The following is an 11796-nucleotide window of genomic DNA, read 5'->3' as shown; positions in this document are numbered from 1 at the left end:
TTTGTCTACTAGAGGGAAGAATATAAAAATGATAAAGCGGAGATGAGAGGACCAATACGTTTTGATGTGCAAACTTGGGGCCTAGCCCACGTGAAAAAAGGATTGCAAAGGACAAAATATAACAATGGCAATAGCCAATAAAAAGAGTTCAAAGTTCAGACTAAAGAGTTGAGGTGATACACGACCAAAAACGAAGAAAGAGTTGAGGTGATAGAGTCCTAGTCAAATCAAATCCAACCAGATAATAGTATTTGATAATGACCGATTGAATTTAAAGAAAAATAATTTTAATGTCTTAATATTTTGGTTTAATAATAAAATTTGAACCAACAAATAGTAAAATTTAATTCAATTTGCAAGCAATACACAAGTATTGATATCCCATTGCCAACAAACAGTAAAAGAGAGGGATATTAATTGGAGGTGAGCATTTACTCGGATTAGGTCAAAATCCTGTCATATCATCAAGTGAGGTTAGATAAAATGAAATCCATCTTGAATAAAAAGTATTATAACTTTCAGTCTAATCATAAACGTTCGAACAAATATAATGTGAGAATTTGGTGTAATTAATAAATCTGGTATGTAGTATGAGGCTAATTTTTTCGAATATGATCCAAGGTTTGGTGTAACGTTCGTTTATGGAGTTTAGAGGTGTTTAACAAGTGTGTGACGGCGGTTAGTTGACGAAAAAAAATCAGACGGTCTGATTTCTTGCAGAATTGAGGAGGCACAAATCGGACCGTCCGATTTGTGCGTGGTGATGTTGCATGCATGAAAGTCGGACCATGCGATTTGTAGCATGCAGAGGGTTTTTATTTTTTGCCCAAGGAAATCGGACCTACCGATTTGAGGGCTGCATTTAAAAAAATTGTAGAGCACTCAAATCGGACCCAGCGATTTCTGGGTTTCAAAAATTTTTTGGGCGGGCTGTCTAGTAATCGGACCGTCCGATTTTTTAGTTCTAAAAATTTCGAATGGCCATGCATGCGGTCGGATGGTCCGATTTGAGTGTGATATATATATATATATATATAGATGTACCCACCCAATCTGAGCAGCTCATTTCATTCTTCTTCTTCTTCGGTGCTACAACTCTCTAAATCTCTTCTCTACAGATCTCTTCTTCTTTATTTGTAGATCTCTTCTTCTCTATTATCATGGATGATAGAGTAAGATTAAAAGTGTATTATCATGGCCATATTTTATTACAAACATCAGAAGGAGTGAAATTTGTGTGTGATAATCTGTTAGATATTATTATTCCATTCACACTGTCATTTGAAGAATTAAAAGGTGTCATTTGTGAGAAGATGGATTCTCAAATATTTAGGAGAGTGTCGTGTATTCTGTACAGATATCCTATATCTGTCTTTGGTGGGTTCGTGCAATTCCAAACGAAATACATGACCGACGAAGCGAGCATGCAAGAAATGTTTTCAGTGTATCTTGAAAGTCGGTCGCGAATATCGTTTATCGAATTGTATATCGAGTTCGAGCAATCTGAGCGGACCGAGATATTGAATTGGAAGATTACAACAGTGATAGTGAAGAAGAGTTCGAAAGTAACTACGAGGTTGTTGATCCAGGTGTAGACGAAGATCAAGCTGACGAGGCTATGGTGGCAGATGTGGCGGATGTGGCAAATGCACTAGCAAATCAGCAGCCGTTTGTGGAGCCGAGTTTCATGCGGTCGTTGGATTTGGAGGCCATGCATGCACTGGAGTTTCCTCAATATGTAAATGCAGGTGCACCATTAATTTAAATTAAGATTTGTGATAGTATGATTTGTGCATGGGTTTTGAGTTTAGGACAAATAGTTAAGACAAGGGTAAATAGGCAAAATATAGCATGTAATTAGTAACTGTTTAACGTTTAATTACAGGTTTGTCAGGTTTGTCCGACAAACTGGTAAACTGAATCTTAGACCGGTCCGGTCCCATTGTGAGACCGCAGAAGGCAACGAAAATTGTTGAACTGTTAGTGAAAATTTTTTACTGTGCTTTATTTTTTAATTACATAGGACCGGGTAGATCAGTTAAACCAGTGATCTGACCGGTTCGATCACCGGTTCGGTTTTGAGAAGTACGTTTTCCATTGTTCTGTGCTTATTAGTTTATTAGATTATTAGTTCTGACAACTCTAAAATTTGTGACGTTATTGCAGCAGAGCTTCCCCTTATGCCAGATGGTGAATTTACTGTGGGAATGGAATTCAGTTCTAGAGAGGCAGTAATTAAGGCGATGAAAGATTATACAATCCGCAGAGGTGTAGACTATCGGGTGCATGAGTCAGAACCAACGACATTCTATGCTAAATGCACCCAGTATGGTGCAGGATGTGATTGGCTGATCAGGGTGAGCAAAATGTCCAGAAAGTTCTGTTGGGAGATAAGGAGGTACAATGGTAGTCACACCTATACTAGGGCCACAATTTCTCAAGATCATTCGAAGCTGGATTCCAACACAGTTGCATAAGTAATAAAGCCATTGGTAGAAGTTGACCCGTCTATTAGGGTGAAATCAGTGATTGCGGAAGTACAGTCAAAGTTTAAATACACCATTAGTTATCGCAAAGCATGGTTGGCAAAACAGAAGGCAGTGGAGTCAATTTTCGGAGGGTGGGAAGTTTCGTACGAAGCCTTGCCGATATGGTTTGAGGCCATGTGTCACAAGGAGCCATCCGCAGTTGTTCATTTTGAAACAATGCCTGCGTACCAGGGAGTTGACTTGGTTCCTAATATTCGTGTACTACACCGAGTCTTCTGGAGTTATTACCCTTGTATTAGAGCCTTCAGACATTGCAAGCCAATAGTGCAGGTAGACGGAACTCATTTGTATGGAAAATACAAGGGTTGTTTGTTGGTTGCAGTCTCACAGGATAGCAACAACAACATCGTGCCGATTGCATTTGCGATAGTTGAGGGAGAGACATCTGAGGCATGGCACTTTTTTCTGAGTAACTTGCGACAGCATGTTGTGACACGTGACGGTGTGGGCCTTATCCCCGATCGGCACGATTCCATTAGGTCTGCTATTGCTCGTAGTAACGGAGCTTGGTCTCCTCCCAGAGCATTCCACATGTTTTGCATCAGACACATAGAGTCCAACTTTCTGAGGAAATTCAAGGCTCCGTATCTGCAGAAGCTTATCATCAACATCGGTATGATAGTTACGATTACATTTACTCCTGAACTCAGTTATTATAATAAACGTTTTTTATAGTGGGTCCTTTTTTATGTGACAGGTTACTCGCGAACAGTTCGCGAGTACGAGACGTGTTATCAGCGTTTACGTGAGAGGGGTGAGGCTTATACCAACTGGTTGGATCGAATTCCGCGTGAGCAGTATGCTTTAGCATTTGATGGGAGTATCGATGGGGTCATATGACAACTAATCTAGTGGAATGCATCAACTCGGTACTGAAAGGGGCTCGCAATCTTCCAGTCACTGCACTTGTTAAGGCAACGTTTTACAGGCTTAATGAATTGTTCACCCGGAAAAGAGCCGAGGCTGAGGCTCGAATTAATGCAGGACATATGTTCTCTAAGCTTGTAACCTCCAAACTGCATGCAAATCAGCGGGCAGCAGGTAACATCCAAGTTAGTTGGTTTGACCGACAGAATGAGGTATTCGAAGTGCGTGAGTGTCCTAGTGGTGTGGAGTATGCAGTGGACCTCCGTCAACAACGGTGTGACTGTGGTGAGTTCCAAGTTGACCGGCTTCCGTGTCGACATGTATTTGCTTGTTGTGCAAACCAACGTCTTGATTGGCAACTGTATGTACATGATGTCTACAAGATGGACCAAGTTCGACGAGTGTACAGGGCTAGGTTTAGGCCACTCGGGAATCCAACAACATGGCCTGTTTATCATGGACCTCGATTCGTAGGTAATCCATTCCTTAGACGGGGATCCAAAGGTCGGCCAAGGATGACCCGTTTCTTGAATGAGATGGACACACGGATGTTGCGTGGTCCTAGGCGATGTAAGCAATGCGGGGCCGAGGGCCACAGCCGTAGTAGATTTCGTCAACGTGGTGGTCCAAGTAATCCGGGTGCGACCACCCAATAGAGCTCCGGCCATATCGGTCACTCAATTTAGTGTATGACTTTGAATATTTTATATATTGTCTGACTTGTTTATGTGACGTTATTGTATGACGTGATTAACAATTCCAGTTCAAGACATAAAATTTCAATTTTTAAATATTTACTTCAAACAAAACTTTCAATTTTTATAAAATTTCGGCAGTATCTCCTCTAAAACTCGGACTTTGCCACCCTATTCGGGTCCCATCCAAACATTTCTCAAACCTGTTCTCAACCATTTCCAAATCTCAAACATTCTACTAAATTGAACCATTTCCATGAATAAGTCCAACACATTCTACATAAATAAGTCCAACATGCTACATAAATAAGTCCAAGACATGATACATAAATAAGTCCAACACATGCTATATAAATAACTCCACGACAAGATACATAAGTAAGTCCAACATCATTTTCTCATCGCCCATTTTACATCTTTGACTAATTTCTTGCATTTCTTTGCAACCTTCTTAAAAGCGGATGGGGTATACCGACTAGCGCTCTGCCGAGGGGGGTCAGCTCTAAGGTTGTATCCTTTTCCTTTTTCGCTAGTGGTTGTACCTATGAAAACATTCGATAACCAACTAATCAAATCAACTAATCAATAACCAACTAATTCAACAAACAACTCGAATAATCAATAATCAATAACCATGTTCGAATAATCAATAATTCAATAATCAACTCGAATAATCAATAATCAAGTCAAATAATCAATGACCAACAAATTGTTTTACCTGCAGTAGGCGCTGAATCATCATCCGGACCATCAGATGCATCATCCTCATCCTCACCATCCGCCTCATCCTCATTGTCGTCCTCATCCTCATCATCATCCTCATCCGCAACCTCATCCCCATGTGGATGGTCAACCAGGAAGTCATTATTGCCCTCATCAACTAGCTGGTAGCTTTCTAGAATGAGATTCATTGGAACACGACGATCAATTCCGCTCTGTATGATACCCCTCGTGGCATCATCACTCATACTAGAGTCAACAGAAAGTCTACCTCCGGAAGTACCAGAGGAAGTGAGCTGTCGAGGTCTCGTATCCAATGACAATCTACCTGGAGCAATCCCACTCGGTTGGGCCATCTGGTCGGTGGGAATGTCTCTGTAAGTTGGATATGAGTAACCTGGCACAGGAGCCATGAAACCAAGTAGCTGGCTAAACAAACCCTGTTCACCTGATTCTTGGTGCGGGACACTCCAGTACTGCTGATATACTGGTGGAGTCAAGTAATCCGCATAATGCGTGTCAGGAATGTATGGAGTGAACTGCTCACGCTCTTGTTGTGCCTGTGTTTGTGAGGGGGGCGGTGGTGGTTGCGGTGGTGATGGTGGTGGCGGTGATTGTACTTGTTGGTTCTCCTGATTATGCATAGGATCACCGTGCTGATTCTCTTGCGGTTCGATCTGTGACAGATGCAAGTGGTCATCATATGTACCTCGGTACCAATGCAAGTAGATATCTGCCTGATGCTGTGAGGGCACCGTGTCATTGACAAGAACATGACTATACCGGTTCGTCCAATGCATAACCCAGAATGAGTGGGTTCCAGACCAATCTTGATTCTTCGAACCTGTCAGAACTTCGCCGTGTGCTTCACCTAGGTCTCGCTCCTGATTAGGAACGCCCTGAGTCAAGCCAAATTTTCTCCTCAGTCTATCAGATGCATGCCACTCAATACATTCAAAAGATATAAGTGGAACTGTGGCACTTCAAATAGCAGAATGCTGACGGATGTCAGGAGGAATCACGTCCGGATCAGTTCTTCCAATTGCACAAGGCTCCCAAACAAACTGCACACATTATGCAAGTAAACGAGGATTACACACAGAATAATAACACGACTAAACGAAAAGAACTACTTATTTATTACAACAAACCTATCCTTCTTGCAGAACATCCAGTTCTCTCCTATAGTTCTCAAGGGTACGAAATCTGTAAGGCTGATTCTCACGTTCCCAGTTATGCCACCTGACATCAAGCGATTCGCTAACTTACATTTATGGATACAATTTAAAATACACTATTTCAAAGCGTTTAGTAATTAAATTTACCTATTTGCAATCGGAAAGATTCGAGGATTGCTTCGAATCGGCGCAATGAATGGTAGATGGGTCCAAGCCCAGGCAAGCAACAGTGTCAGCGGACCATCAATCTCCTTACAGTCGACACGAGTTGCTCTACACAACGATCTATACAGGTGTGCCAGGCAGGCCGATCCCCAACTGAACTGTATGATCCCGGCAAAGTTACGGAGTAACGGCAGAAACTTTCAGTGCACCCCTGCTGCAGACTTATCTCCAAACATAACGGTCCCAAACAATAACATTATGTGGCACTTCACGTACCTCTGAATCTGGATATCATCAACCAACACTAATCGATCTTTCAATGCTCAAAACCAAACCAACTTGATGAAACTTCCCCTGCAGTCTGCGTTCATAAGTGCAACACCAAACTGATCCAAGCATTCAGCCTCTAAAGCCTCATAACTGCTCAGTGTCGGTCTCGTAACTGGTAAATCATTTGTTGGAAGACCAAGAATTAACGCCACATCCTCCAGTGTCACGGCACACTCACCAACCGGAAAGTAGAACGTGTGGGTTTCAGGGCGCCATCTCTCGACCAGAGCATTAACCAATGCCGACTGACATTGGACAACTCTAATATGTGAAACATGATAAAAGCTTGTGTCCCGTAAAGACCCCTCCACGATTGGATTGTACCGATCCGGCGGCATGTAGTGGTCACATTGCAACATTCGAGAACCCTAAACACAAACATAATATTAAATAATTAACAAACTAAATTTATCAACTCAAACTTTCATTACCAAATAACCAGTAAAACGTATCCACAACCACAACCAATAAAAATAACTATTAAATAAATAACTATTATATTATATACTAATACTCAAGTAACTATTCAATTATGTTCTAACAACATACATACAACAATAAATCAATCATTAATCCTTTATTAAATATTTATGTTATACTTATAACAAAAATAGTTAATTTAATAATTTTTAAATCATAATATTTATTTTAGTATCCTACAAATGCTTAATCATAAATAAATATTATTACTACCAAAAAATTATTTATTACTAACAACTAATACTAATTAAATGATTTATTATCATTATCATTATCACACGTTGATCTATTAGTGCCGTATTCTAATAAAAATAATTAAACCATCAGTATCAGTATCAGTTGTTATTATTGTTATTATTATTATTATTATTATTATTATTATTCCAATAAATTCTATAATATCATTTTATTTATCATATCTCCATTTTTAATAACAGTATTATTATTATTATTATCATAATGTACTATAATCATTCCTTCTAAATAATATTATTACACTAATTCCCTAATTTCTGCATTATAATCTAACATTACTACTAATCTCTAAAATTATTTTAATCAGATTAAAATATTCAAACACTATTACTACACTAATTTCTAACATTATCATCATAATAAATTATTAATCTCTAACATAATAATAATTATTATTTTAATTAAAATAAAAATTTTTAAAATAAAATAAAAACTTACATAGTTAGGATGATCAAGATAATTAGCAATGTGGAGCTCCGGACGATTAACATATTTTATTCTTCTTCTTCTTCTAGGCATTGTCAAGGAGTGCTCCAATTTTTTTTACATTAAAGCTTTATGAATGGAGGGCCATGGAAGAAGTTGGTGGGGTTGGAGGAGAAGAGAGCTTGGTGTTGCTAAAAGTGAAAGAGAATGGGGAGGGGGGCGTTCAGCAATCACCAAAGTGTTGCTACAACTTGGTGGGGGACACTTGCATGCGTGACACTTGGCTGGGGGGCACAAATCAGACGGTCCAATTTGTGTACCCTCCCAGCCCCGAAAACGGACCGTCCGATTACCGTGGTAAAATTGGTCCGTCCGATTTCTTCATCGCAGCCGTCACAACTGCGTGAAGCGCCATGGACACCCATAACCTTGTTATACACCAACTCCTCCCCAATATGTAAAATAAAAAAGTGGTAGTATGACGCTCTTTTTTTTTTATATGATTTTCTATTGTGAGTAACCATGCGTTATGGGGATTATGAGTGATTTACAAGGCTGTAACGGCGTAATGTTGAAGTTTGGTGGGGAATGAAATCGGATTGTCTGATTTATTGCTGGGGAAAGGAACACAAATCGGACGGTCCGATTTGTGTGTGGCTGGTGTGCATTCCATCAAATCGGACGGACCGATTTGTTGCTGGCTTAACTTATTTGAATCCAATGGAACACAAATCGGTCCCAGAAATTTGTGGATGAAAAAAAAAATTTTAATCAGGAAGCACCGTAATCAGACCCACCGATTTGTTGCTGGAGAAAATCGGATGCAATTAATCGGAGGCAGCGATTTCTGATGCGTGGAAAATTGTGAACGTTGAGCAGCCGGTCGGACCGTCCGATTTGGTGAGTCATGCGTACATAAACCAAGATTGTACCCAGAACCCCCATTTCTTCTTCTTCTTCAGTCCGTGAGTCTCTGCATTTAGGTGATGTTCTTCCTCTTCTCTCATCCTTCTTTATTTCTGTAGATTAGATTTTATTAAGACTAAGAGTGTTTAAAGTAGTATAGTATTATGGATGATAGAGTTGTATTAAAAATTTATTGTTATGGACAGATTTTATTAGAAACATATGAGGGAGTTCAATTTGTATGTGAAAATTCATTAGATGTTGTTATTCCATTCACGTTGTCACTGGATGAATTGAAAGGTGTGATTTGTGAGAAGATACATTCAGAAAGATGTAGAAGAATATCGTGTATTTTGTACAGGTATCCTTTACCTGTGTTTGGTGGGTTCGTTCATTTTCAGACCAAATATGTGACAGATGAAGCGAGTATGCAGGAAATATTTTCAACGTATATGGAGAATTGCCACCGAATATCGTGCATCAAGCTGTATATTGAGTTCGAGCAATCTCAAGCGGACCGGACTATTGAATTGAAAGATTTTGATAGTGACAACGAGGAGGATTTTGAAAGTAACTATGAGATCGTTGGTCCAGGTGAAGACGAAGAGGGAGCTGATGGCACCATGAACGCAGATGTGGCAGAGGTTGCTAATGCACTAGCAAACTCGGTGCCGTTTCAGGAGCCTTCTTTCATGCAGTCGTTGGACTTGGAAGCGATGAATGCACCGGAATTTTCGTAGTATATGAATGCAGGTATGTCGTTTATGACCATACCATTTGATTACTTTATTAATTAATTGTTCTTTATTGTGAGTTATATTTACTAGTTCTTATGTAGATAGAATAGTGAATGTAAAGACTATTATAATGATACATGGTAAATTGTATTTATCAATTGTTTATATGATAAATGATTTATTACTGTATACATAAAAATTGATTTATTACGTATAATGTATAGAGAGATTTTAATTGTTAAGATATATATATATATATATATATATATATATATTTAATGATTATTTATGAAAATATATATCTTGCGGTGTGATTGTGGCAGAGCTACTTGTTGTGGCCGACGGTGAATTTACGGTGGGGATGGAATTCAGTTCAAGGGAGGAAGTAATCAAGGCAATGAAAGACTATACCATCCGTAGAGGTGTAGACTATCGGGTTTATGAGTCGGAACTGACGACATTCTATGTTAAATGTACACAATATGGCAAAGGTTGTGATTGGCTGATCAGGGTTACGAAAATGCAGATGAAGTACTGCTAGGAGATAAGGAGGTACAATGGTACTCACACTTGTACCAGGTCGAGAATTTCTCAAGATCATTTGAAACTGGATTCCAAGACAGTTGCAGAAGCAATTAAGCCGTTGGTAGAGGTTGACCCATCTTTGAAGGTGAAATCAGTCATTGCGGAAGTCCAGTCAAAGTTTAACTACATCATCAGCTATCGGAAAGCTTGGTTAGCAAAGCAGAAGGCGGTTGAGTCAATTTTCGGAGGTTGGGAGGCATCGTATGAAGCTTTGCCCATATGGTTTGAGACCATGTGTCACAAGGAGCCGTCAGCAGTGGTTCACTTTGAAAAAATGCCTGCGTACCAGGGGGATGACTTGGTTCTTGATATCTGTGTGCTACATAGAGTCTTCTGGAGTTATTACCCTTGTATTAAGGCCTTCAGACATTGCAAGCCAGTAGCGCAGGTGGACGAGACACATTTGTATGGTAAATACAAGGGTTGTTTGTTGGTTGCAGTCTCACAAGATGGTAATAACAACATCGTGCTTGTTGCATTTGCCATAGTGGAGGGGGAGACTTCTGATGCATGGTACTTTTTTCTAAGTAACTTGCGTCAACATGTGGTGACACGTGATGGTGTCGGTCTTATCTCTGATCGACACGATTCTATCAGGTCAGCTATTGATCGGAGTAATGGGGCTTGGTCTCCTCCTAGAGCTTTCCATATGTTCTGTATCTGGCATATTGAGTCGAACTTCTTGAGGAAGTTCAAGGCACCTTACTTGCAGAAGCTCATCGTCAATATCGGTAAGTTTAAGTACAAGCTCTACTCCACTGTTTACTAAGTAAATACGGCTCGATAGAATGTGATTCATTGGTGATTGTTTTTTATTGTAGGATATTCGAGGATGATACGGGAGTACCAGATGCGCTACGAACGGTTAAAAGAACGGGGTGAGTCCTACACCAACTGGCTTGACCGCATCCCACGTGAGCAGGATGCTTTGGCATTCGATGGTGGATACAGATGGGGACATATGACTACCAATCTTGTGGAGTGCATCAACTCCGTTCTGAAGGGTGCACGCAATCTGCCGATCACTGCGCTTGTTAAGGCTACATTTTACAGACTGAATGAGTTATTCACTAGGAAAAGAACCGAGGCTGAGGCTCGAATTAATGCTGGATATATGTTCTCTGAGATGGTGACCTCCAAGCTGCATGCAAACCAGCGAGCATCGGAAAACATACATGTAAGCTATTTTGATAGAGAACATGAAGTCTTTGAAGTACGTGAGATGCCTAGTGGGGTTGAGTATGCAGTTGACCTACGCCAACAACGGTGCGACTGTGGTGAATTCCAGGTTGACCGAATTCTGTGTCGACATGTTCTAGCTTGCTGTGCAAATCAGCGATTGGATTGGCAAGTGTACGTTCATGACGTATACAAGATGGACCAAGTTCGAAGAGTATACAGGGCTAGGTTTAGACCACAGGGAAATCCTACAACGTGGCCTGCTTATCATGGACCTCGATTCATTGGCAATCCGTTTCTCAGACGGGTAACCAAAGGTCGGCCTAAGATGACCCGCTTCTTGAATGAGATGGACACTAGCATGTTGCGTGGTCCTAGGAGATGCAAGCAATGTAGTGTCGAGGGACACAGCCAGAGTAGATGTCAACATCGAGGTGGTCCAAGTACGAGGGCACCCGGAGAGTAGAAGTTACTATTGTTACATTTTATCTGAATTTGCGTTGCTGTATGACTTTGGCAGTTCGATATATTGTAAGGAAGTTATTGCTATATGTATTCATTTCAAACCTACATAGTCATCACACCATGAATAACAAAATCGATCCATACAATCAAATTAAAATAGCAACGCAACAACAATCTAAGTAACACAATTGATCCATACAATGTCCCTTAATATTAACCTAGTCAATATTAAATAGTAACAACAATCTAAGTCAACAGT

At 40.1% G+C, this 11796-nt stretch overlaps 2 protein-coding genes across 2 annotated transcripts; both read left to right on the top strand.

The window, feature by feature from the left end:
* LOC107621454 lies at positions 1161-3389 on the top strand. Its single transcript, XM_016323476.1, has 6 exons — positions 1161-1444; positions 1543-1748; positions 1886-1894; positions 2167-2398; positions 2516-3162; positions 3247-3389. Exons 1-6 carry the CDS (start codon positions 1161-1163, stop codon positions 3387-3389), a joined length of 1521 nt encoding a protein of 506 aa, XP_016178962.1.
* LOC107621455 lies at positions 9315-11538 on the top strand. The gene is made up of 4 exons (XM_016323477.1): positions 9315-9324; positions 9632-9839; positions 9888-10624; positions 10715-11538. Exons 1-4 carry the CDS (start codon positions 9315-9317, stop codon positions 11536-11538), a joined length of 1779 nt encoding a protein of 592 aa, XP_016178963.1.

Source organism: Arachis ipaensis, chromosome B10 (genome assembly GCF_000816755.2).
Source record: "Arachis ipaensis cultivar K30076 chromosome B10, Araip1.1, whole genome shotgun sequence".
Lineage (NCBI taxonomy): Eukaryota > Viridiplantae > Streptophyta > Magnoliopsida > Fabales > Fabaceae > Arachis > Arachis ipaensis.
The sequence above is the reverse complement of the archived record's forward strand: the minus strand, read 5'-3'. Positions and strand labels throughout refer to the sequence as shown.

What these genes read in the sequence shown, in the direction of transcription:
- LOC107621455 (XM_016323477.1), top strand. An exon ending in GTTACGAAAATGCAGATGAA is followed by an intron (nt 9,840 to 9,887) that starts GTACTGCTAGGA and finishes CACTTGTACCAG; the next exon opens with GTCGAGAATTTCTCAAGATC. An exon ending in GAAGCTCATCGTCAATATCG is followed by an intron (nt 10,625 to 10,714) that starts GTAAGTTTAAGT and finishes TTTTTATTGTAG; the next exon opens with GATATTCGAGGATGATACGG.
- LOC107621454 (XM_016323476.1), top strand. Translation starts at nt 1,161, where the DNA reads ATGGATGATAGAGTAAGATTAAAAGTGTATTATCATGGCCATATTTTA. An exon ending in ATGCAAGAAATGTTTTCAGT is followed by an intron (nt 1,445 to 1,542) that starts GTATCTTGAAAG and finishes AGATTACAACAG; the next exon opens with TGATAGTGAAGAAGAGTTCG. An exon ending in TTCTGTTGGGAGATAAGGAG is followed by an intron (nt 2,399 to 2,515) that starts GTACAATGGTAG and finishes CCCGTCTATTAG; the next exon opens with GGTGAAATCAGTGATTGCGG.